This window comes from Grammomys surdaster, unplaced genomic scaffold, assembly GCF_004785775.1.
Source record: "Grammomys surdaster isolate TR1022 unplaced genomic scaffold, NIH_TR_1.0 344, whole genome shotgun sequence".
NCBI classification, from domain to species: Eukaryota; Metazoa; Chordata; class Mammalia; order Rodentia; family Muridae; genus Grammomys; species Grammomys surdaster.
Genome location: NW_021604763.1, coordinates 2,037,115 through 2,063,432, shown reverse-complemented (window position 1 = coordinate 2,063,432; position 26,318 = coordinate 2,037,115). Strand labels below are relative to the sequence as shown.

The window sequence follows — 26,318 nt, the reverse complement described above, 5'->3', positions numbered from 1 at the left end:
TCACCACCTGGCAACACTGAACTGGTGTTACTAGGTATGCTCCAAGCAGTGTGGTATGGGTGTCTGTGTGTACAGATTCATGCAAGGAAACAGCAGTAAGTACTGGCTGCAGCCCTGTCTGTCTACACGATGGACCAGGCATGCTGGATCTTAGATGTTCCCAATGATCCAAGGCAGCAGACAACTAAGGACTCAGGTCTGGTTCAGTTGCTTTGTCCACTCCTGCCTTATTGCTGGCTCCTCCGACAAATATCTCTAATTCTAAATGTCTCAGACTGTACTCATCATCCTGAATCCTGAGGTCATCATTTCAGGGAACGGAGCCATAGTCCAAGTCAAAGAGAGCGGACATCCTAGACTTTCACATGGCACACACCACACACCACACATGCCATCGGGCGCTGATGGTCTAACGTCTCCTCCTTCCACTGTTAGGAGCCCCCACCATTTCTCTTTCAATACTGTGGTGCTCTGTCACTGACTCTCCTCCCCCAAACACGTCCTTCACACCAGCCATCAAAACATGTTTGTTCACGCTGCTCTTCTGCTTAAATGCTTCCAGTATGTAAGGGAATGTTTTCATTTCCCTTCTCCCAAAAAGTAGAGCACACCAACTCTCTCCTCAAAACACCATTAGCTGCTTATCTTTCCCTCCCCCTCTCCCTCTCCCCAAGACCACTTCACTCTCACAGGTCCCTAAGTATCTATCAGTCTTTCCTACCTCTGTCTCTCCCCATCATTGGAACCCTTTCCAACCATGTCCTGACCTGTGTTTCTAGTGTGTACACCAGGCTGGGCAGTACATCCCATGTCCTAAGTACATTAGTGGCGGGGTCCAGAGGGAATGAGTGTCTCAGGAAAGGAATAAAAGATGGGTGCTCATGACCACAGAGAAATGTTCCCAACATCTTACCCACTCAAGATCCCCCTCACCAGAAGTCCCTTCCAACCCCCAACAGAGTAGGGTGTCCCAACTCTCTTCCCTCTTCATTGCCTTCTCTTGAGTCAGTCCTGAGCCCTGGCTATTGGGTCAACCATCCTCATGGCCAATTCTACCTATCTTAGGGTGAGAATGACCTATCTCCTTTCCAAGTACTAGCCAGCCCCAGCCCTGCTTAGCTTCTGAGATCATATAAGCATGAGTGTACTGAGGGTGGTACGGCCATAGATAAGGTAAAGAATAGCATTTCTTCTTTTTAAAAAAAATCTATTATTTTTAATCATGTGTATGTGTGTTTGTGTCTGTGTGAGTGTATGCCACTTGTGTGGAGAGGTGCCCATGGAGCCCAGAGGTAGTGTGTCCCCTGGAGCTGTGGTTACAGGCGTCTTAGCCAGTAACTGGATACAGGAAATTGAACTTAGGTCCTCTGAACAGCAATGCATGCTCTTAACTGCTGAGCCATTTCTCCAGCCATTTTATTTTATTTTACTTTATTTTTCTTTAAGAGAGGGTCTATGTAACCTTGGCTGGCTCTCACTCGTGTTAACTCACCAGCTCCTAGCCCCAGAATGCCAGGGTAAAGGCATGCACCACCATACTTGGCCCAAGAATAGCACTTTTAATACGGGAACGGACACCCAGCCTACACACCTTCACTCCTGGCCACTCAGTCAGCTACTTTATTCTGTACTCAGTGCCTCAGAGAAGAGATTTGATTATAGAGAGTAAAGAATAAAGTGCTATTTTCTAGGTTCTGAGTTTCAAAGGCTTGGTCTGTGAAGAGAATAGAAAGGACTTAAGGCACAGAGAGAGGATTTGGTAGAAATGGAGGCTGGCTCCTTCTCCAGACTGACAAGCGGCAGGGCTGAGGAGGAAGGGAGAAGCGAGCACTGTCCTAGGTTGCCTAAAGAGACAGGAGCAAAGCCCTGGCTCCATCTACGGAGCTTAAAAGAGAAAATAACTCATCTTTTGACCTATCAAGTAAAACCCAGCATAGGACCCCAGAAGAGAACCAGCTTCATGTTGTGTCTGGATAGCCAATCAAGAACATCTCATGTGGCACAGAATGGGGTGCAGGAACTCGGGGCTACACAGACAGAACAAGAAAACTCTCAGCATGTCTGATTGCTGACTGGGAACCAGTTGGGTTGACTGAACTCTCAGAAAATGGTAAACTATGGATACTGGGGACCAGAAAGAATGTTCTAGTATCTCAGCATACAAGACCCTCAAAACTCAGCTATGAACCCATGGGAAAAGAACAAGTCCAGCTGCCAGGTATGGTGTCCATGTCTGCAATTCCAGGACCCAGAGGACCATGAGATCTGAGCCAGAACAAACTATATATATAGTGAGAGTCACTCAGTCTCTCTCTCTCTCTCTCTCTCTCTCTCTCTCTCTCTCTCTCTCTCACACACACACACACACACACACACACACACACACACACACACACTAAGAAAGAAATCTCAATTTATACAAGATTATTTCTGTCATGCAAGAAAAAAATGGAAGCTTAAAATAGTAGCTCCATTCTTGTGGTGTCTTCTACATGTGAAATGTGTACCTGTTACTCTAATTTCCTGGCACTTCAGCTTCCTTCTCTGTGAGTGTAGGCGTCATGGGGAAGTCTGTCTCACTAATTCATCTCTGTATGTACACGGCAAGCACACACACACATGGATGCACACACCCCTCTTCACTACTCCAGACTAGGATCCATGGCAATTGGGAAATGGGCACCAGGGAGTGTTTGAAATTAAGCACGGGGACCAGATGAGAGGGATGCCTGTGTACAAGCCACAGGGCAGAAACCACAGACAGTAGCTTCCAGCATCTTCTCCAAAAAGGTCCCTGTCACTCTCAGGATTTCCTCAGTGTCCCCCTCCTCCCATTTTCCCATACCCTGACCCCCAACAAGGGAAAAAAGGCAGCACTGACTCAGTATATACTTCATTGGAGACATACCAGACTCCACCTGTACCACATCAGGACATCAGCTCCCTGGCAGTCCCAGCTCACTCTCTCTCTTTCAGCCCTTCTGCCCAGCACAGCAGCCGAAGGCCAATATTGCTGAGCCACTGGGAAAGCCTGGTGACTTGTTTCTCCAGGATGGACTCCTTTTTCCCTCTGCACTGATGACACGTTGCTGATGAAAATTTGTCTCCTTAGGAAGTATCTCATGTCTGTAGGAGGGCTCCCTATCTCCGGGAAGGGCTCCACACCCTAGAGACTCCCTGGTCCTCAGGGGCTCAGTGTCCTGCATAGCTCATCCTTAAGAAGGACTCCATAAACACAGGAGGACTCTAGGCTCTTAAGAAATTCTCCATGTCTTAGAAAGCCTCCTGGTCCCTGAAAACAGTCATCCTTGAGAAAGACTGTGTCATTAAGAAACACAACTTGTCCCTTGTGCCTAGGTGGGCTCCACAGCTCCAGGAGGAACCTAGGCAGGGTTCATATCCCCTCAGAGCTTGGCCCAAAGCCCCTCTCAGCTGGCACAGATGCTGCTGACAGTGGCCCCTCCTGGGCCCACAAGGCCCAGCTCCTCCTGCTCATTGATGCACAGCTGGTAACCACAGCCCCTGGCCCGGGCTCCAGAAGGGACCCGGCGGTCAGTCTTGGCACGGGGAGGCAGCAGAAAGCCCACACTGCCAGCAATAAGCATATGCCAAATGCTGTGAATGTAGAAGTAGTTGTCCCGGGTCTCCACGAAAGCATACAGTAGGACGGCACTGCCAGCAATCAGGCTGCCTGGACACAGGTAGAAGAGCCAGCGGCGCCATGTTGGTGGGTAACAGTGCCGGCGCCGGACGCTTCGAACTGTCTGGGGGAAGCAGAGAAGTGGGATTCAGGAATACAAGGCCTTGAAATCCAAGCCAGAGCCTGTTTAGACTTCCCCTGAGTCCTAGGTGGCACTTGCCAAGATTTGAATGGCCACCATGGACAGCAAGTGATAGTGACAGAATGCAAGGCTACCTTAAAGTGGGGACCAAATAGCCAGCACCCCGTATTTATTCCTGCTCCCTCTTTGGCCCTTCACAGACCTCTTCACTCTTACCCAAGCTGTGGCCAAGATCCCGAGGGCAAAGAGGCTGGGTCCAAGCAGGTTCCAAAGTCCATGCCTGTCAAGCTGCAGAGCCATGGACAGCAGCATAGCCCCAAGCAGATACAGCACCTACAGAGAGAGGATTATTGGGCTGGGCCAGCATGTGGCAGCACTGAGAAAAGCCTCAAGCATGAGTGGATTTTAAATAGAGGTTAGCTATCTTGTCTCCCAGGACATACTCTGGACTAACCTGCTTGACCACAGGCTGCAAACGAGCCATGGCAATGACGGTAACCCATACGGACATTAAGGAGCCCAGGAAATCACAGAACTGAAGTACATCGTAGTCCATGATACAGAAAACAACAATGCCTGGCTGGTCACAGGCATGATAGAACTGTAAGAAGAAATTACAGGTGTTAATGGGCCTTGAGGCCACAAGTCCAGAGCTATGAAACCAAAGACCCCACGGGGGCTACTTCTCTGTCTGAGAACCAGAGGTCAGAGGTCACAGGTGAGCAATCCTAGAATGCCCGATTCTTTCCTTCCTTTATTTTTTAGATTTATTTTCTGTGTATGGTGTCGGCCTGTGTGTACATCTGTGCATTGCATGCATATAGTGGCACAAGAAGAGAGCAGAGAATGCACAGGACCTGGAGTGCAGACAGTTAGCTGTGAGCCACCATGTGGATGCTAGGAATCAAACCCAGTCCTCCACAAGAGCGGCCAGTGCTCTTACCACTGAGCCATCTCTCTAGCCCGGCAGCAGGGAGAGGAGCCTGTGAGGATCAGTGGAGGGCACCCAGCCATGAGGAGGAACAGAATCTGACACAAAGAGAGACAGGGCTATCAGACCAGGCCTGAAAAGGAGCCAGCTAAACTGGGCTACACTGGTCTCATCTGGTGCCATGGCTACAGTCTCCTCTGCTCCTCTGTAGCTGAGTACCCAGGAAGACCCCACAACCTTCACTTGGACACATACGCCCCCTACTTTCTCGGAGGCCTTGAATATAATTTCTGTGATCTGGATACCAGGGGGCACATATTGACATGTGCAATATTCAGCTCTTTAATTATATTTTATGGTGGTGTGTGTGCACACACTATGTCACAGTATGTATGTACAGGTACAAGGACGAGCTGAGGTAGCCATTCTCTCCTTCCTCTGTGTAGGTCACAGGAGTTAGGCTCAGACTGTTGGGCTCTTTTGCCTACTAAGTTATTGTATGGACAAGATCTTTTGTGATATTCTTGTTGCCAAAACACATGGAGAATAAAAATCCATTTAAGAGTCTTGCAGTGCTCACAGGTAGTCCTTGTGTGTCACAATTTGCCAAAAAACAATCACTGAGATGATAAGATCCATAGGTGTCAGATCTTGTTGGGGACAGACCTATTAGGGAGCTAAGGTACATAGGAGATGTACTTAGGCCATTCTTACCAGAAAGGCTTGCTTGTAGCATGAACCTTTCTGCCTATAAGAAGCTGGGTATCTCAGAGAAGGACTGCTAAGATTCTATAACGGGAACAGGGAGACTTAAAACTATAAATCTAACTGTGGCAGTGCACATCTTTAATCTCAGCCCTGGGAGGCAAAGGTACATGGATCTCTGTGAGTTTGAGGCTAACCTGGTCTACACAGACCAGACAGAGCTATATATACTGATACCTTGTTTTAAAACAAACAAGCATCCTATAAATCCTTAGAGCTAGGATTTTATATCACATTGCCATTTCCCATGATGCCTCAAGACAAAGTTCTCAAGCCTCTTTAAAACAGGTTTCTGATAAACTCCTCAAAATAAAGATCCCCTCTGCCTTCCAAAAGTTCTCATGGAAAGTAAGAAGGCCAGTGACTGAATGGGAGGACATGCTTTTATGTCATAAAAGTGAACATGCTACAGACAGAAATCACTGCAACATGCCTGTAATCCCAGCTCAGAAGGGCTAAGGTACGCGTACTCAGAGTTTAAGGCCAGCCTGGGATACATTTGGGGCTTGGGTTAACCTTGTCTATAGATTAAAACTCTATCTAAAAAAAATAAATAATAAATAAGGAGAGTGAGGAGTTGGGGAGAGAACAATGGGGGCCACAAGCAGAGGAGGCTGGCTCAGAGAGTGAAGCGGCCCGCATGCAGAGACTCCAGGATGGCTACAGAGAAAAGCCGAGCCCACAGTTGTGAGGTTCTCTCCGTGCGTTCAGCCTATCTCTCTTCTACCTTCCATGTGGGTAGAGGGGTACGGGATGCGAAACTCTACCCTTGTTAGGTCAACTTGTAAACAGCTTAGGCCGTTTACCCCACAAGGTGCCTGACAAAACACAGTCACTTTCTATATGTCATTGAGAGGACAGCACAGCTCTAGAATACATCCTCAAACTGGGGGGTCAGGGAGTGTGGTAGAAATGTAGACCCTCTCCCCACCCTGTGGTAAAAAACCACAGTGAAGCAAAGGTCCCCCAGCATACCGTGGAGAAGAACATGGTGAAGGTGTAGACGGCAGCTTCCAGCACATATCGGCTCCGAATGGCCAGGACCACAGGTGGCAAAAACATGAGGTTGCTCAGGCAGAGGAGGAGTGTGGACAGCAGCTGGAATCCATAGGTGAGCGCATCCGCACTGTCTGTGCAACCCCAGCCCCGCCACCCTGCGGGGGGGGGGGGAGGGGTAAAGGGTGGAGGAGGACAGAAGGCACCGTGGGTTCAACAGACAAGTGTGCTCACCCTGTCCCCATACCCAGTTTCTCAGGGCACCCTTGCTGGCCACCCTGATCCCCAAAAAGTCCCCAGTATGGCCTGCTCCGCACCCCAGCCCGCTCACCAGCCTTGCACTCGCAGGCTGCGTACAGGTAGTTGTGGGTGCGCAGCAGCTTGCACTGGCCATAGGGCCCACAGTCATCCACACATGGGGACAAGAAGGTGCGCAGCCGCACTTCAGCCGTTGCATTGCGGCACCGCACGAACCTGCGAGCATAGGCACTTCTGGTTATTTGAGGCCAGAGCAGCCTCAACCTAGCCTCAACTGTACCCCACGTTGCTCACCGAGGTCCCAGGCCACATAGAGAGCGGAGAGTCAGGAACCAGGTCCCTGTCTGTGGGAATGGGATTCGCAGCCTGGCCACTCTGGAGGTGTTACTGACAGAGAGAAGGAAACCTGACAGGGTCTCTAAAGGTAGAAGAGTCCAGGAGAGAGAAGGAGGTGTGGTCAGCAAGGAGTCAGGGCTCACCTCTGGGAACACCTGAACTGCCCCCCCCACGTTGGGAGGGTACCCAGCCCCCCTACTCCCCACTCCCCTCCTCACCTTTGGAACAGGTCACAGCAGCATCCCCCAGGCTCAAGGGCACCTCGTGAGTCAGGCATCCAAATACTGTCACGTTTTCCTGGTGCAGAGAGCTCTGAGCAAGGTGTGTATACAAATGAGGCTGTCAGACCCTTGGGATGGGTGGGCTACCACTACCCAGCTATCAATTCTCCCACTCCCTGTGGTTAGACAGCCAGATTCTCCTCCTGTACAGTGGGCCCACTTCTCCAGGATGAACCCATCAAAGCTGTGCTCTTACTTAGGAGTATAAAAACCATCAGATCCTCACAGCCAGAGTCTTTCAAAGCCTAACCAGAGCACAAGACCCAACTCTGAACCTCCCCTTTGGAAGAGAAGGCAGCTCGGCTCATCCTAGCTAGTGTATGGGAGGAATTGGATACCTGTGCCAGATGTAGAAACTAGCTGTGGATAAAGGAAATGTTTAAAGTCCCCAGTTACCTAGCCCTGGGGCTGAAGGTAAGAGGCTTATTAAGAAAACACATTTTGGGACTGGAGAGTTGGCTCAGTGGTTAAGAGCACTTGTTGTCCTGGAGAAGGACTCGGGTTTGATTCCCAGCATCCACCTGGAGACTCACCACTTCCTCAGGCACCAGGCATGCATGTGGTGCACCGACCTATGTGCAGGCAAAGCACTCTGATGACTAAAATGAATTAAAAAAATAAAACCCCAAGAATTGAATAGAGGCCAGAGAGATTAAATGCTAAATGTAATAATCTGATTGAGATTTTTAAAAAGCAGACACCCCCAGGTGTGGAGGTAAGGGGTTGTCTATAAGGAAGAAAGAGGAAGCAGGATACCATTAGCTCATCTCATTAAGGAAGGATTTGAGGCAGCCTGATATTTTAAACCAGGATAAAAATAAATACATATGAGAAATATTTAAATCAGGATAGAAAGATAACTGAAGAAGGAATCTCAGGGAGGTTCCACATTTGTGAGTACACCTCAACTTGTTAGTCTCCAGGGAAGCAGCATCTGGGCAGGGGAAGACTTCAGCTAAATTCTTAACTATTATTTTTGGAATCTGAGATAGCATTTCACATAACCCAGGCTGTTCTGGTGTGAAATTCATTATGTAACCAGCGTTCTAATCCTCTTGCCTCCAGTGTTGGGATATGTATATACATATTAAACATGCTCTTCTTCAGCTAAATTCTCACCAAATAATGCTGTGTATGTGCACCCTTCCTTGACTGCAAGAGTGAGCACCATACAACTGCTTTGTCACTTCTTTAAGTGGAAGGCCAAGAAAGGCAATATGCAGAAGTATACTCAGTAAAAGTTAGTATAGGACTAGCCAAAGGCAGTATCCAGGTATATAGTCAGGGGGGGGGATAAATACTTGGAAAAAAAAGACTATAAGACCTAGGGTCTGCAACCCACCACAATCCCAGATGAGCTCAGTGGAACACAACAACTCAGGGACAAACTTGCTATCAAAATGCATGAATACAAGGCTGAGCTGGGTGCGATTGTACACCTTTAATCCCAATGCTTAGGGGACAGAAGCAAGCAGATTTTTGTAAGTTTAAGGCCAGCCTGGCAAATTCCAGGTCTGCAGGGCTACATAGTGAGCCTCTGCCTGATAGGTAGGTAGGTAGGTAGATAGATAGATAGATAGATACATAGATAGATACATAGATAGATAGATAGGCAGCTCAGATCATCAATTTCAGAGACACGATGGCCACTCAAAGTATAAGCGGAGGAATGAGTGTCAGGTGTAGTGAAGTCCAAGCACGAAGGCCCTAGGACACTGAGGTAGTTTCAGCTATTGGGAGTGATGGGAAATATCTGAAGGCTGTTAAAATAGAACAGGGTGTAACCAATGCACAGATTTAAGGTGATTTGTTAGAAATAAGGGAAACGGCATGGGGAAGGGAGACGTATGTGGAGTCTCTACTGTCTCTGTGTGTGTATGTATCTGTGTGTACACGTATGGGTACATGTATGTGCATGTGGAGGGCAGAGATCAATGTTAAGTATCATTTCTCAAATGCTATCTACCTTGGTTTTAAAACATGGCCTTTCATTTGACCTGGAACTCACCAAGTAGGCCAGGCTGGCCCAGGGACCACCCTGCTCCATCTCCTCAGTCCCTAATAGATTATAGCTGTATGTAAAGTCAGGTCCTTGTGCTTGAAAGGCAAGCTCTTTATCCACTGAGCTAGTTTCCCAGACCCGATCGGTGACTTACTGCTCATTGCTTCTATACATCTAAAACTACTCTAAGAGAGTCTATTAAGAACAAGGGCCCATCTGGATTTGCTAGATACAACTTCTAGACAAAAACAAAGCTCAGTGGGAGCTCAGGAAAGCAACCCTGGTGGACCATCAGGAATACCATCAGCTGTCTACACACAGGCTGCATGGCCTTGAGTGATGAGCCTCTTGTTAAACAAGGGAATCACCACTGAGATCAGCCGCCAGCAGGAGGCCAGCCTCCAGCACTGGCCACTCTGAGGACTGGTTGGTGCAGCAATCACAGGGCAGTGAGTTCCCAGACCACTTGTTGACTAGAACTGTGTGGAGAACTGGAGGAAAGCACAAAAGCAACGTGGACGACTTCCTGAGGGAGACAAGGGCCCTACCTTCCCACGACTCTCCCCTTCAGACTCCCCAGCAGGGAAACTACCCCTTCTAGGACATACCGAATTGAGCTGGAGCTCCAGACTAAGGACACCCCCACTGTCCAGCACTGGCAACAGCCTCAGGGCAAACACAGCTGGGCGCTCAGGTGGAAGGGCCACGCTGGGACCAAAAAAGATGTAGAAGTGGACAGAGAAGGTATCCAACTCATTGCGTAGAGTCGGACGCACAGGCCAGCAGTGCTCAAGTGGCACTACAGCTCCAGACCCTTCTACAGGAGTCCCCAGGGATGGCGGCTCCAGGGACAGTGGCTGGGTGCCCAGTGACTGGGGCATGTTCATGGCAGCCCCAGGGACCAAGGCACGGGACAGGCTGGGTTGTGGACACTCTGTGAAATAGAGGAAACCAAAGATGAGACATGTGGCCTGCATAGCCATGTGGCCCCACCAGACACCAGAACTGAGCCCGACAGGCCTTGGTGAGGGGAGGGAGGAGTGTAAACTGGAATATGGTGGTCCTGGGAAAAGGAGCCATCCAGGGTCACAGGACAGGGCCCAGATGTTTCCTAGTTGTCACAGTTATTCAACTGCCAAGTTGGAGGGTGTGAAGGTCATCTGTCCCGCCTCAAGGTCATACTACAAGGAGTTAAGGTCATGTGTCCCTCCTCAAGGCACTGAAAACACTGCAATGTAAGCTAATGTGACATGCTGGCCTAATGATTTGCAACTGTGTACAAAGGCAGTTCCAGAAGTCCTGGCTGTCCCTGTCCACCCCAGGAAACTGAAAATGATATTGAGTCAAGAAAAATAATGACAGCCTTTAGTTGTCCCAAGTCAAGTGCAAAGACACACTATGAAGGTAGCCCCATGACCTGAAGTTCCAAAGAGGCAGGGCCTCAGGAATATGGAGGCACCTGGGTCGGAGAGGGAAAACTGCAGGGATGGGATGAGGGTTACAGAACATAGCCATATCCCCCAGCCATGGATCACTGCACAGGTTAGGGAGTTGAGGCAGGTGAAGGGGTTCTGACCTTGTAACCGCACACACAGCTGGAAGCGGATGGTCCTACCAGGACCACGGGATGGTGCCTCCACACGCACGTAGACCCAGTGGCCCCAGGGGGGCAAGGCTAACTCCAGTTGGCATACTGAGGCACCTCCACAGGCCACAGAGCTTGAGTTGTGTAGGGGTGGGGCCTTGGGACGTAGGCGCAGTGTCAGGGGACAGACAGATGCCCCTCGACCCCCTACACAGAGCAGCTGGGCTGAAACCCTGTAAGTGAAGCTTGGCACAAAGACCCTGGACAGAGGATAGGTTGGGGATAAGAAAAGACAGAGAGGTAAGAGACACTGGGGGAGGGAAACAAGAGGAAGCAAGAGAATGAATGGGACAAAGGACACGGGGGCAGGAGCCTACTCAGGTGTCTCTGTGCTAGGGCAGAGGAGACTGGGATGTCTCCCTGGATCTACCATGGGGATTCTGGGTTACTTTGGCTAGAAGGAAAGCAAGACTCCCCCCTGTGTCAGATCAGAGGAGGAAAGGGCAGGGGTCAGGTTTGGTGTGTTTACTTACTTGTACAAGGCTGAACGATTATGGGAGGAGAGGGTTTGCTCTGAGGGACGACCAGGAACCAGTACAGCCACATCCAGCAGTCGTCGGACAATCAGCTGCGGCTGAAGGAGGTACTGACATTCATCTTGGAGACCCTGAAACAGAAAGAGGCAGCAGGAACAGGAGAGACTATGAGGGCACTACCAAACCACGGTTCACAGAAGCCACTGGAGGGGTCTTTAAGAAATCCTGCTGGCCTCTGGCTCCCAGGTCTCCTACTCTGGTCTCTAAGCTCCTAACTTTTCCTATCTGAATAGTCATTTTATTGAGAATTGTGCTGTATAAAAAATAATTACAACAGGCTTAACTACAAGGGTTAGGAGAAAAAGAGACACTAAGAAGAAAGACATGCCCAAGTATGGATACAGGCTCTTCAAGGGAGAAACACAGGTACACGTTAGAGGGGAACCCAGATGTCAGTGTCCACCTCCCACTTTGCTTACCAGCTCTCTTGTGGGTTGAATGAGCTGGGCTAGCTGACCCATAAGCTGTTGGAGATTTTCCTGTCCCCACCCTTGCCTTGCCATCGAAGCACAGAGATTACAGATGTGTGCTACTGTGCCCAGCCTTGTGTGGTTCTGGAGATCTGAACTCAGGTCCTCATGCTTACAAAGCAAGTGCTCTACCCACTGAACCATCCCCTCAGCCCCCTGCACAGTCATTTCTTAACACTTTCATCCTATCTGGGTCTTCAAGGTCTCAGCACTAATTGAAGCTTGGGGACTCAAATTCAGACCCAACTGATAACTGGGCTTTGCTGCACCTAATCCCAACCCAACCCCTCCCCTTAGACATTCTTGTCTGTCCCCATATCACCATAACAGCAAACGATCTCATTTGACAGCTGAACACTGGCTCTAGGGGAGCTGGGAAGCCTTGTCTAGGTCTCTGGTCCAACCTAAGCCTTTAACTGTTTGTTGTCAGGTTGCCCTCCTGATGTGCGCCTATCTGCCCTCTGCTTCATCACACCAGTGAGGACTACTCTCTCCAAACTGCAGACTATTTAGAACTTGAGAGCAGGACTTGGCTCCCCAGACCCAGGCCTAATGTAGTGTGTGCAACTTCCCATGAATGCTTGCCAAACACATGGATCAGCCCAGCTGTGGACAGCACTAACCTTTATGAAGCCAAAATCTGTTCCCTCTGACCTGACCCTCAGCCTCAGAATGTTTTCCTCAGACACTGAAGGACAGCTACCATACTTTCCAAGGCTTCTCTTTACTGAACAAACTACCAAGCCCCTTCTGTTCTCTGATCCTGAGGCCATACTCCCAGCAACCCCATCACTTAGTGTCACCGTTGCCCTTCCACAGCATCCACATCTTACAAGCCCTAATGGCCATCAGTTACGGAGTGGGAGGGCCTCCTAAGGAGCCTTCTCTAAACAAGACAAATGCCTTTCTGTTGGCTCAGTAAACTGGAGTCTAGCGCTCATTCTGGTGGCTGCCCTGAAGAAGATGTGCCTCTAAAGCCTGCTCTGTGGGAGAACTTCCAAGCCCTGACATTTCACCATGTTTTATGCCATGGAAGAAGTCAGCCAAGCCATGCACTTTGGGCTAAGTCCCCAGTGCTGTAGGAGGCCTTGGTCTGTAAGGTCAGAAGACTCGGCACCAGTGCTGACACGTTCTATGCGATCTCACTGCTGCATGCCAAGTGCTCAGCATACCACCGGGCACATCTGAGGTGCAGAAAAACAGCCAGTCGTCAAGTTGAAAAATGGGTGTCAAAATACACTTCCCTAAAGTGACCCAATTGTACAGAATATTTCAACTCTGACATCCAAAGCAAAGGTCCTTCATTTTTTATTTAAACCCTATGGATGAGAAACTCTCTGGCCAGACCCCAGTGCAAGGATCTGCAACAACCCCATGCTCAAGATGTGCCCCACTTCCCTGTCTCACAGTCTAGGACAGGAAGAAACACTGCTTCCATTTTTTACTACTGGTTTCAGGAAATATCAGGACATATGTGTGCTCTGGTGTGTTCCTTCAATATCCAGACTTCCTCAGCATGAAGCAGAGACTGAAAAAGGTAGAGGGCCTGGTAGCTGGACTCTAGGTTATGAAGAATTCCTCATACTTTTTGGGACAGAGAGAATGTCTTTGGTTTTTGTTCTTTAGAGAGCATACAGAGCATTCTGAAGTCTAGGTTAGTCTTGAACTTACCTTGTGGTCCAGGCTGGTTACAATTCATGCCAGTCCTCCTGCCTCAGTCTCTCAGATATGGGATTACAGATATGAGTTGCCATGCCCAAATGGGCTAGGTTTCTTTAAGAAACCCCAGGCCCTGAGGGGGCTTTGTACTAGCTAGTTTTATGTCAACATGATATAATGTAGAGTCATTTCCGAAGAGAGAAACTTCAATTGATAAAATGCTCCTACTAGATAGGCAAGCCTGTGGTACATTTTCTTGATTGGTGATTAACGTAGGAGGGCTGAGCTCACTTGTGGGTGGGGCCACCCCAGGGCTGGTGGTCCTGGGCTCTATAAGAAGACAAGCTGAACAAGCCATGAAGAGCAAGCCAATAAGCAGCCCTCCCCCGTGGCCTCTGCATCAGCTCCTGTGTTCAGGTTCCTGATTTGAGTTCCTGTCCTCACTTCCCTCAGTGAAGGAGTGTGACCTGAGAGTTGGAAGCTGAAAGAAACCCAATCCTCCCAACACTGCTTTGGTCCTGGTGTTCTTTCACCACAATAGAAACGCCAAGGCTTACAGACCGAAGATGCCCACAGACATGTGGTCCTCAGTCAACACCACTCAGTGCAGAAGTGAATGGGGCAGAGGAAGCAGTGCGACTGTCCAGCAGGCTGCTGTGGTGCTGTAGGAGCTCTAGAGGGGATGTGCTTTGTGGAGACATGGGGATGCACCTGTGGACGGGCATTGAGTGCTGAGGAATGAGACTTTATGAACTGGTCACGGGGAAATAAGAGAAGAGGAAGAGTCAAGAATGCCACATTTGAGGCCTGAGCAACTAGTGGGTAGCAGCTGTACTTATTGGGAAGGAAACAACCAGGAAGAAGAGGCCTAGACTGGAAAGAAGTAGAAAACAAGAGTTTGGGACTTTGTTCTGTTTTGTATGTATTAAGCTTGAGACTTCTTAGACAAGCAATTGAACGTTTCAGGAAAGCTGGTAGATATAAAGTTTGAGATTCGAAGAATGTAGGACCATCTGTCTACTCTTATGAGGCATCAACTCATACATGGTATTTAAACCAACTATGCCATAGACACCAAACAAAAGAATGAAAATTCAGAAAGGAGTTCTCCTGGGGTCAAGCATCAAGTCATGACTGCACACATAGATCAAGCAGAGATGTCAGAAAAAAGCCAGAGGAGTAGACAGTGGTCAGGAGGATCAGGAGAAGAACTGCCATAACTGCCAAGAAGCAGACGATCAAGAAGGAAAGAAGAATATATGCAAGTTGTTGAAATCTGGGTACTAGTTACCCACAGGGAGAGAAACGCAAAACTAATAGGCAGGAAGGCAGACTTACTTTTCAGTGTGGGTCTTTTGTGCCTTTCAAAGGCTGCACCAGGTGCATATGTCACCTATTTGAAATATAAATAAGATAACTTAGAGAGGAGAAGAAGTAGGAGGCCTTTGATGGATATTACCTACTGCGGCTGAGCTGCTGAGAGGCTTGGTCCTGCTCGAGTCCTGCCTCTAAACTGTCTGCATCTGCGCTGTCCAGCGTGTCGTTTTCATGACTTTACCTGATCTTATTAACACCCAGATCTTAGACTGGAAAGAGAAGGTCTTCATGACCTATGCCTACCTATTTGGAAGAACTTTCTCGTTATGATCTATTAGGTGCTAGCTGGTTCCACAACCCCAAAGCTAGCATCTCAGACTGGTAAATAGGAGCCTTAGGAAGAGAAGAGAGGCTGACAGGAAAAAGGGACAAGGAGAAGAGGAGTCATGAGGTCAGCTTGTGGCAGTGGGCATTTGAGAAGGTGGAAGAAAGGTCACAGAACTGCTGTGCACCAGCTGTGCTGGCCGCTGGGAACACACGACTCAGGACAGGGACAGGACTAAAGGGCAGCCTTCCAGGGCTCCCTGTCACTCTCAGGGTACAGTTCACACTTCTAGGCCCTCTTCGGTCTGGCTTCTGCCCACCCTTCCACCTTCTTCACCTAGCTCACGCTGACCTCCTTCAGTATGCCTCCCGAACTCTGGCCCGTGCAACTCCCACTCCTGAAATACTTTTCCTGTCTCCTACCCATCAGGCCTCACTGCCTAACAGTCTCTGAACACCATTTCCACCATATTGCCAAACCGAGTTAGCCACCTCTCTGTGCTCTTAAAGTATTTCCCATATCTTACCATCTCTTATTTCCCTCAGTATTCCCAGAAGCCAACTCAAGGCCTTGTGCAAAGCAGCTGGAGGACAAAGGGTTAAAGAGAGATCTAAACTCATCCCCAAAGTCCAGGAGGACTCCAGAAACAGTACTGCCTTCTTCTCACTGGAATTCTTCCTGCCCCCATCCAGGGTTATCCCTAAGCCCATACCACTTCCTGTGTTTGCTATGCCTTACAGTAAGTCTAAAGAACCATGACACAAAGAGGATACAAGCCTGGAATGCAAAAGAATGTTCTAGACGACAAACCCTTAGGTTTAAGTCTGGAAAACTAGCCAGGATCTGGAGAGCTTAAGAATCCTGAGAGGCCCGTATAAGAGTCTAGAAGGTAATCAACATTTTATAAAACCCAGCCCCAAGATCCTTGTCCATCCAGTGAGAAAGACTCAATGGTGAACTTTCTCTCTGGTCTCAACACACTGCTAGAAGCAGCCATCCAGGCCTCCCTGGCACTGCTTGCTCCCTCCAGACAGGAACATATATACCAGACCTGGTTATTTTCTCACCACCTAGTGGTCTAGACACTTTGAGTCATGCAATAGTTTCTGAGAGGCTTTTCTCTGTACTGCTATGCCCAAGCAACCATCACCACTCCTTGTTAGGCCTCAGCTCAGTAATCCTTACCCAGGTCTAAGGCTCCACGTACTTCCTGCTCACTTAGAAAGGTGGATAACCTGAACAGGGGCTAGAGGATTCTTCTGTCAGTTCTTAGAAAGTAAAGAAAGATCCTGGCTGGATTAAGAGGCAGGTTCTTTGAGATCTGGCCAAAGATCAATGAAGATATCCCTCCTAGGGGAAAAAAGTCTTTTTTTTTTTTTTTGAGCCCAGAGACTTTTACAGGTGAGCCCCCAACACGCTCTCATCCAGAGAGCTCCCAGGTCCCCTTGGACTTCACAAAACTCAGCCTATACTACTCTAGACATTTTACCAATTTAGAGCCAACATCCCCTTAGTTGGGAATGTCTACCCCTCTCAATAGCCAAACAGCCCCAGCTTCCTTGCTCTGTGATGCTCTTGTTCTGTAGCTCTCTATCAATTCCTGTTCTGTTCACGCTCTGCCCTTCACGCTTACCAAAGCCCCACACACATGGCTACCAGATTACCATGGCCAGCTCATCCCACTGCCCGTCCACTGCAACAGGCAGCATAGGAAACCTATATTTCCTTAGTACAAGGAGTATCAAGACTTCTCTAACACACGAGAGCAGCAGGAAAACATTGTGCTGTTTTCTTTCACTTCAAACCAAGAAGCATTCCAACCTTTGGACCTGCCCTTCAAACTGACAATCTCTGCTGTGTTAAAATCTGTGCTGGTACTCAGAGGAAAGGGAGACAAGGGTTAGGAAGGATATCAGCTATTCAGAGCCTCTTTTATTAGGAAAACTTTCTCTGAAATCAGGATGCATGGGCTAGAGACGAGGATATGGCCTGAGAGAAGTTCCAGGGCTATTATCAATCAAAGTACAAAATAAAACCAGTGCTGGGTTTGTACAGCAGATTCCACAGGCCCAGAGAGCTGTGACCACCTCCTTAACCTTAGTGCCCTCCAACAGGAAGGGATACAACTGTCCAGTTCCAGGCCTCGTTCCAGAATCTGTAATTTCTCCCTAGTTTCCTGGAATCACTACTGCAGACCATCCCATCAGATAACCCGCTGGCCTCGAACAGTGGCTCACCACAGCCACTGTGGTGCTGCTGCTCATTCTGGTAACAGGGCTGTGAGGCCAGTGAGCACTCAGCAGGGATAGAGGGGAAGACGTGACTCTTCCTGTCCAAGGTAGCATCAACCCACCTTAACAGAGATGTGGCCATGGGCTTGGGGAAGGTGGGCAGCCAAGAACCAATCCCCAGGTAAGGGGCTGCTGACGTTAAAGATGCCTGAGGTTCTGTTGGGCAGTGTCCAGCTGAGGTTCAGTGAGAAAACCCCAGGCACAGCCGTGTCTGCTGGGAAGTGTGTGTGCAGCGGATTGATGACGGGAGGTGCTCCGGATCGGAAATACCTGGGGACAAGAAGTGGGAAGAGAGAAAAGCAGACAGTGGGACAGGAATTTTAAAACAGGGGGCTAAAGAAGAACTGTCACTCATAACCAGTGAAACAAACAGATTCCCTATACTGACACACACCACAAAATGATTCTAAGTCAAGGGTAAAGTCCATAAGGGCAAAGGTCAACTGAGACACTCCTAGTAGTTACGAATGCTCAGGTGACAGAGGTCACAGCCTCCAGGGACACTTCAACCTGGAAAAGGTCAAGGTCAGGGTCAAGAGGCATGTTTAGACCCCCAAAAGTCATAATTCAGTTTGGAAAGTGACTAGGGTTGGAAAAGCTGGGGTTACAGAAGGGTAATTCAACACTCACACAGTCACGCTTTGGTCTGGGCAGTGGTCCCCAAAGGTTCCTCCCTGCTCCTTGAAGATAATGAGGTTCCAAACAGCCAGGAATGTGTCCTCAGGAACGTGGAAGTGGAAGAGCTCAGTACTGGCAAAGGAGCGAAAGGGACTGAGCTTGCGGGGTGAGCAGGTGGAGTAATCAGTCAGGAAAAGGCCTCCTGGGAGCAGAGGGGAGGGAGAGCATTCCATTAGGGAGCAGGCATGCCCATTTCTCACCAACAGTGCCAAGTCAACAGCACTTCCCACCAGCCAGGAGCTGAGGCCTGTGCTGCCCTAGCGTCGACTCGCTTATTCCTCACAAAAGCCTCGTTCTTAAAACTTCTTATTGCAAAACACGAAGCCCTGATGATTTAAACCTATGACCCTTCATTTGACTTCACAGCAACTCACTCGCTCAGAAGGAATTGTTCTCCACCCACCAAACCTAACAAAACAGAGTGTGCAAGTGTGTGTGTGTGTGCATGTGTGTGCCTATGAATATGTGTGTGTGCCTGTGAGTATGTGTGTGTATGTGTGTGTGAGCATGTGTGTGTGTTGGCATAGACTCCTAAGCCACTGAGCAAGCTAGAACTCCACCTGTGGGGCTTGGGAGTTAGCTCAGAACTGTGTAACTTGTTTGTTTTCTGCCCTTTTCTATTCCCCAGTGGTTAGGAGCAGTAAAACTTCTCAGAAGCTTCACAAGAGCTGTCTGTTACCAGCTCCGGGCAGAAGAAGGGAGGGAGGTGTGGCGAGGCTGCAAGGGAGCTACTTGGGTGGCAGAGTCAAGAACGGGGGCTGGCCAGCCACCATGGCAGTGCCCAAGAAAGGAGAGTGACCAGACTCTCTAGAGTCAAAATGAGTAGCTAGGGATATTCTCCCAGAGGGAGGTCCTGGAAAGCAGTCATTCAGTGACCCAGTGGCATCCTAAATCACTTGGGACTATTTGGAGTTGGTGGGGTTGGGGGTGGGGAGGAGGTAGTTATCTCTAGCTGAAATGCTGATCCCCTGATCACTGCTGTCAGGAGCAGAGTCAAGGTGGGTGGGAAAGGCCCTAGCCAGACAAGTACATGCCGATGGCAATCCATAGCTCAGATGATAGGAGACAGTGGCTCCAAAATGCAGACAAACTGTCCCCACAAACAGTGCTCACTCATGCTCCCTCTCTTTCTCTTTTTCTCTCTCTTCTCTTCCTCTCCCTCTTTCCCTCTTACTCCCCCTCTTCCCTCTCCCTTCTTCAGAACAGTTCCAAAGAAGCCCAGGAATATGTCCCTGAACAGGTAAAAAGCTGGAGAAACTCAAGCATCTTCAAGACAGTTTAGAGGTTGGAGGGAGGGTCCTCAGCTACATAAGAAACACCCACAGGGCTTACCTAATCTGATGATCTCTTACCTCTGAAAATGGGAGCAATGACCCCAAAAATTCAGTATTTAAAGTAACAGAGGTGGGGGTATCAGGAAAAAGGTGGTGCTGAAGGAGAGTAGGTTGGCCCCACTAAACTGGGGCAACTTAAAGAGGCACACTCAAGAGGCAAGGACTTAAATGACTGGAAGCCACTGGCCAGAATGGCTCAAAGGCCATGACAGCACCAAAGGACTAGACTGCTGTTCCAACCAGACGATCAATTTCAATAAGAAAAAGCGCCACCCTGAAAGCTGAGCACCGTCCAGGAGTTCCGAGAGGCTCCGAACTGCACTCACAAAAAAGTGGGGAGGTACTCAAGGCAGATGAAGGGCAGAGGACTAACTAATGGAGAAGGCAGCTTCCTAGAAATCCTGCCTCTCACAACTGGGAGCCAGAGGCCCAACACTGAACAGCCTTGAATACTATTGTTATAGGAAGTACGAGCTCTGGAGCGCCCTCTGCTGGGGCTAAGAAAGGGATGCTCCTCCTAAAGCTAGCACCAGACAAGCACAAAGAGCTTGCTCGGCCTAGAGAATCTGGGCCTGCCTAAGCCAACCTCAACAAAGCCAGAGGCTATGGGAGTCACAGGAGGTACTTGCTGGAAAAGGAGTAAGTATCAGTTTGGAGTTTTGGGGGTAATGTAGAAGGAGTTGGAGGCAGGGTGGATCTTTAGGAAATAGCCCTATCCACCTCATGCTTTGATTTGGAATTTTAACAGGGCCTACCAGAACCATGTCCCAGAGAAAGTGTGTCTATCCAAGTCTAAATGAGCTTGTCCTGATGTCCCTTCTACAAGAACGTGAAGGTGCTTCTCCACCACCTAACTCTCCTCATCAAAACCAAAAGCTAACTGCCAGCTGCTTCTGCACGTGTTAATTCTGAACTGTAGTCAACAATGAATGTCTACCCCTCCATCCTGGGTCCTTCCTTCCAGAAGACTGGGTGGGCAATAAGATGCTCTCAAGGTCTAGGAAGATGATCAGTGGGTAAGACTATTTGCTATGTGGTTATGAGAACCTGAGTTGAAATCCCCAATGCCCACATTTGAAGAAGGAAGAGGAGGAAGGAGGAGAAGGAAAAAGAGGGAGGAGGAAGGGGGAAGAAGAGGATGGATGAGAAGGAAGAGGAGGAAGGAGAGGAAGAAAAGGAGGAGGAGGAGGAGGAAGAAGAGGAAGAGGAGGGAGCAGCAGGAAGCCTAGCATGACCATACATGCCTGTGCATGTGCAATAAAGGCAGGTGAGTAATAGGAGCTTCAGGTTCAATCAGAGATAGTCTCCGGGGAACAAAGTAGCCTCTAGCCTCAGTAAACACACAAATGGATGTGAACATTCACACAAATAACACACACGCACACACCCCTAACACTTCCTTCAAGCCTAGGAATTACCTACTTCTAAAAGTAGCACTTTGGTGATATGTTCATAAGAGGAGTGGGCCAAGCTGAGATGTGTGTGGGCCATACACCCTCACACAGTAATATATGCACGCCAAAGACATATCAGCTCCTGCATATTCAGATAAAATGCATACTACCAACATGTAAGCATGAATATATGTGGCACACATGCACCATTCCCAGGTCCCTGTTATACACACAAGTACATAGTACCCACACATCTCTGCAGGACCACGACTCTAGGATGATACGGATGGACTGTACACTGAGCAGGCCCACTGAGATCACTGAGACCCTCCTTCACCCACAGCTGTGGCTAGCTGTTATTGCCAAAGACCATTGAGACAATCTCCAGGCTCGCTACAGAGCCACTCAGCAAAGGTGGCTTGGGGCTGAGGCCATGAACACTAGCCACTCCATGATGGGGCCACCTCTGCCCCCTAGACTAGGACTCTGCTTCTCTCATTCCAACCATTAAGGGGCTGGACCACTCTACTAACTAAGGTGCTTCTTGGACTAGATGATGCATGCAGGTTGGCATCTGGCAAGTGACAAACAGCTTATGAAAGAGATTATTCCTTGGGCCAATGGAGGGATACTTCAATCAGGTGTTGTAGTCAGAGGAAGAGAGGAGGGAGACAAGCAGTATGTCACAGGAATTAGGAAACCTTTTTTCTAGCCCCACTATTGCCATTTATGTATAATACAACTTTGAACAAACTGCTCCCTCAGTGAGCCTCAGTTTCCCCATGTGTAGAAGTGTGCTGAGGTTCAGTCATACTTTAAAAGTGTCAAGTGATGCTTGCTTGGAGAAGCATCACTTCTGCGTCTTCTTGGACCCAGCACAAGAAGAAAGCTCATTATAATAACAAATAACCCATATCCATCTATTTAATGCAACATATTGTCTTCAAAACTGCTTTTTAGCCCTTTTTAAAAAATATGTGTTTGTTATCTCAAAGGTTTAGGCTACAATGTCTCCATGTCTCCGGCTACAATAGAAGCTTCTACGGTGGGACTAAGTCGTCTCCATAAAACTTTGGAAACAAAAGGAGCAAAGACCCCCAAGACTTCCCAGGGAAAGCCAGACTCAAGGACTCAAGATGGACACCGAGAAAGGAGATCTCCCAGTCTCTTGAGGACTATTAGCCACCTGCTGAACTACCTGAGAGCCTCTGTCTCACCCACTCTTGAAGGCTGCCAATCCATGTAAGCCCCCTTCTCATCCTTATCCCGCCCCCCCTTCTTCCCCAGTGACCGAGCTCACTAAGTCCCACCTCTCCTCACTCTTTCCAAGCCACCCCTCCCTGGAACCCCATCCTGTCTCAGTCCTTTCCGCTTCTGCACTCACCAGCCCCTGGACCAAGGACAGAAAACAGCAACAGCAGCAATAGGGCTGGCGGCAGCTGGAGCCCAGACCTGAGTCGAGGCTGGGAGAGGGGCAGAGTATGAGAGAGGCGAGGGCCCAGTGGAAGAGACTTGGGCAAACACAGAGATGTGGGCAAAGACTGAGCTATTGGGTGGCGCTGAACTGAGCACCGGGGCTCAAACAGGGGCAGGAGGTGTGATGGAAGGAGTGGGTGTGATGGAGATTGAAGCAAGGGCTGGGGCTGGGCCAGGGGCTTAAGCAAACGCTGGGAATGGGACAGGGTCAGATGCTGGGCTGGGAATTGTGACAAGGGGTGGAACAAGGGCCGAGGCGGAGAAAGCGGCCAGACTGGGGGCAGGGACCGGGGTTGGAGCGGGGACCTGGACCTGGGCATTCGCTGGGACACTGGCCGGGGCCTGGACAGGTTTGGGAAGGGGGGCGAGGGCGTGGCCGGAGGCCAAGGCTGAGATTGAGATAGGATGAGGGGCCGGGACGAGGGCTGGGCCATGGCCCGGGGCGGGGGCGGGGCCGGCCAGGCCAGCTCGGGACGCTCGTGGAGCTGGCCCGCGGCTCCGCTCCCCACCCCCGGGGGGTGGCCTCTGGCGTCCTCGAGGGCTCAGGGCCCGGGCCGGGATCTGGGGAGGAGTTCAGGCCTGGGCGACTCCGGGCTGCGCTGAACCGGCGATAAGCAGGCCCCGCGGCGGCCTCGGCGTGACGCTCGCCTGGCGCTCCGCCCCGCGCCCCATGCGATTGGTCCTTCTCAGCAAAGCCCGCCCCTACCCAATTCTATTGGCCTCTAACTGAAGCCTGCTGCGCTGTCTACCTGAGAGCCTCGGTCTGACCCTAACCACCCAGCTAGAGTGACCTCTCAGGTTCACAAGTCCGCGTGAACGCCGCTCACACATGGTACAGGAACCTTCCAGAAACTAACAAAACCAGGCTCCTCTAGGGCCGTGTTTCTCCCATTCCTATGCTTGCACAGCCTACAGAGAGACTCACTCAACTCTGATCCCAACTAGATCCAAAGCAGCCCTCTCACAGATCTGGTCATCTCGCAAATGACCAGAAGACTTCTGTTGCCCTGGAGACTGCTTGGCATTCCTGTTGTCCTGGTGATCGAAGCCTGCCCTGGGTTCTAGAGCACATCCTTCATTGGGGCTAGACCTCTCTTGTTCCTTCCCTTTACTGCCCTTAATCAACTCGGGCCCCGAGTTCCTTTGCTAAGGTCTACAGATGCCCAAGTCTTCCCAAACAAACTTAACAAGGCCTCTCTCTTAGCACCTACAACCCGGCTTAGCAACAACAAAACCATTCCCTAGGTCAGAATCAATACTTCCCCCCCCCCATCACAGGTAAAGATCCTGACCTAAGGACTTGGGACCACCAAGCCTAAGCCCAGAGGTATGTAGTTTTTCAAACAGCCCTCTACCCCACCTCTTTACTCTGCTCCTCTTCCTGACGCCTTCTGTCCCTCCCTGCACATCCTCTACTTTTTGTCAGAATTCTTACCCACTTTCCCATCATCCTCCCTCTGCCCCTTTTCTAATTTATCCTTTAGAAAGACTACAGTGAAAGTAATTACTTTTTTAAATCTTTAATCTTATTTTATGTGTATGGGTGTGTTTGTGTGTATATTTGTCCACCACATGTGTACAGTGTCTGTGGAGGCTGGAAGAGAAGGTCAGAGCCCTTGGGACTAGAATTACAGATGGTCATGAGCTGTCATGTGGATGTTGGGAATTAAACCCACGTCTTCTACTGAGAGATCTCTCTAATGAGCTTAAGATGCAATATCGTAAGGTATCTGCTACTGTCTCTGAAGCAGGAGGCAAACTACAGATCAGTGAAATACAAGATTCCTCACGCAGCACTTACAAATGGTGACAGACTTACACAGATGACAGAGTCTGTTTTGGAAGCCCAAGTGGCCTGTAATCCTAGTACTTGGGAAGCAGGGGCAGGAGAATTATTGCCAGTTTAAAGCCAGCTTAGTCCAAATTGTAGGCCAGCCAAGGCTAGATTGAGACCCTGTCTGAAAAAAACAAGGTGTTTTGTTTTGTTTTGTTTTGTTTTGTTGTTTTGTGTAGTTTCATGATAGAGCACTTGCTGGCATATAAAGGCCCTCAGTTCATTCCTTAGCACCCAAAAGGGTTCTGGGGTGGTAACAACAGACATTGCCTGTCAGGGCCAAGAAATTTGAATGTAATCCATTAGGCTGGTTCAGAAGGTTTTGTGTGTTCAAAAGATCTTGCAGAAGGAGGAAAGAGAGCATCCCTTTTGGATCTTTCTGGGGTAAAATCAGCATCCTCCCTTTTCACAGCATCCTGGAGATAAGCCATACATTCTGTCCCTGTGTGTTACATCGCCTCTCTCCCAAGCTCATCTGGTCCCAATGCGTACATGGTGCCTGAATAAAGTGTTAGTTTGGGCCATTTATAAAATGAGTCATTAATGAAAGGTTGAGTGGATGGATATACCGGGCTGGTAGTGGAGAGTCAATGGTACTATACAACCAGGCAGAAGAGAATGAGAACATGGACACATTGAAGGGAGCCGAGGCGGGGGGCACTTGGGGAGTGTTTGGAAGATTAGGAGTGGTCCCAGTTGCAGATGGCACTACAGAAGACAAGGGTAATACATGTATTTTGCAGGTCTGAAGCCTGTGGGACTTCCCCTAGCATGATGCACCTAAAGCACAAGGGAATGGCGAGATCTGAGTTCAAGATGCAGATTTAGATGCCAGAGGCAGCCAGGCATGGTGATGTACCTTTATAACCCCGTCCTCACAGACTGAAGCAGAAGTCCTATGAGGCATTCAGAAAGAGCCTGGGCTACATAGAAACCTAGCCTGGGCTATAAGGCCTTCAAAAGAAAGAGAGGGAAGAGAGAGGTAGGGGGGAATTGCAAGTGGACACAGCACATAGCTGGAAGTAGTTGAAGCCTTGAACAGAAGTGAGATTAAGGGAGGAGACTGGTATCCTTGGACAAAAGCTGTGTGTGATGTGGCATTCTCCTGTGCTCTTCAAAGCTGACCCCACTCGGGCACTCCAGAGCTACAGTTCCAGGGTCTTAAGACATGCCCCACACTGTGCACTTAGACTGGCAAAGGAGCTGTGTTGGGGCTCCCTTCCGGGGCATGGCCCTCTGCTACCATCTACTGATGAGATTCTGACTGCTTCTGTTGCTCCATCTTTAGACTCCAGCTCCCTGCCAACCTACAATAGTATGCCCTGGGGTGGGGGGCTGTATATGAGAGACCCTCCTGGCACTGCACCCTGAAACTCAGATGACTTCTTTCTTCCTTCTAATGTTTTAGGTGCACTAATTTTTTTTTCCTTATCCTGTACTGTCTGTGAACCTTGGGGGTCTGCCCTGACTTTCAGACACTCCAGCCTCAGCCTAATGGAGTTTGTACCTTATTCTGCCACTAGATGGAAGCAAATAAGACCACAGAAGGCCCTCAGGCCACTAAGGATGCAAAGGAACAGCCGTCTTTAAAGGACCCCCATGTTGAAGACTTGGATGAGGTCACTACCCATGAAACTCCCTTGCCGCCTTCCAGCTCGCAGAAATATTTCCACCCTCCAGAAGTCCGTTTTGAAACATCTACTTCCCTGAATCCTGACACCAAGGACTCTGAGGACCTCCAGGATCCTTCTGTCTCTGAAACCCCTTTAAAGTCCAGTACCGCTCAGCTTCTTTCCCCACCACACCAAGGGTCTCCTCATTCTGTGACTTCTCTAGAAAAAGCCATCGCTGAGATTCCTTTAGAGGACTTTATCTATGATAATCTTATCTCTGAAGTCCAAGAAGAACCTCTTCAGCTCTCACCAATGACCAATATCCCTGAGTATAAGAATCCTATCTCTGAAATCCAAAAAGAACCTCTTGAGGTCTCACCAACAACCAATATCCC

At 49.3% G+C, this 26,318-nt stretch overlaps 2 protein-coding genes across 2 annotated transcripts in view; one reads left to right on the top strand and one right to left on the bottom strand.

Moving 5' to 3' along the window:
- Nucleotides 1–2,877: 2,877 nt before the first annotated feature.
- Nucleotides 2,878–23,119, bottom strand: Tmem8b (transmembrane protein 8B). The gene is made up of 13 exons (XM_028779065.1): nucleotides 22,385–23,119; nucleotides 18,225–18,414; nucleotides 17,657–17,864; nucleotides 11,470–11,603; nucleotides 10,928–11,196; nucleotides 9,960–10,285; nucleotides 7,287–7,380; nucleotides 7,027–7,150; nucleotides 6,806–6,948; nucleotides 6,454–6,632; nucleotides 4,237–4,383; nucleotides 3,999–4,115; nucleotides 2,878–3,764 (listed from the first exon to the last, which is right to left on the bottom strand). The coding sequence occupies exons 1-13, from the start codon at nucleotides 22,908–22,910 to the stop codon at nucleotides 3,429–3,431; spliced, it is 2,793 nt and encodes a 930-aa protein (XP_028634898.1). The 5' UTR covers nucleotides 22,911–23,119; the 3' UTR covers nucleotides 2,878–3,428.
- Nucleotides 23,120–23,460: 341 nt separating this feature from the next.
- Nucleotides 23,461–26,318, top strand: part of Fam221b (family with sequence similarity 221 member B) — an 8,814-nt gene continuing 5,956 nt past the window's right edge. The window contains 4 exon segments of the mRNA XM_028779122.1: nucleotides 23,461–23,514; nucleotides 23,774–23,803; nucleotides 25,834–26,314; nucleotides 26,317–26,318. The exon segment at nucleotides 26,317–26,318 is cut by the window's right edge and continues 289 nt beyond it. Of these exon segments, the coding sequence (XP_028634955.1) occupies nucleotides 23,461–23,514; nucleotides 23,774–23,803; nucleotides 25,834–26,314; nucleotides 26,317–26,318 (567 nt within the window).

Excerpts from the sequence above, each read along its gene's own strand:
- Tmem8b (XM_028779065.1), bottom strand. The coding sequence starts at position 22,910 with ATGGCCCAGCCCTCGTCCCGGCCCCTCATCCTATCTCAATCTCAGCCT. Across the intron at positions 18,415-22,384 it reads TGTCCTTGGTCCAGGGGCTG|GAGGCCTTTTCCTGACTGAT; the intron begins GTGAGTGCAGAA and ends CTCTGCTCCCAG. Across the intron at positions 11,197-11,469 it reads AATCGTTCAGCCTTGTACAA|GGTCTTTGTGCCAAGCTTCA; the intron begins GTAAGTAAACAC and ends TCCTCTGTCCAG.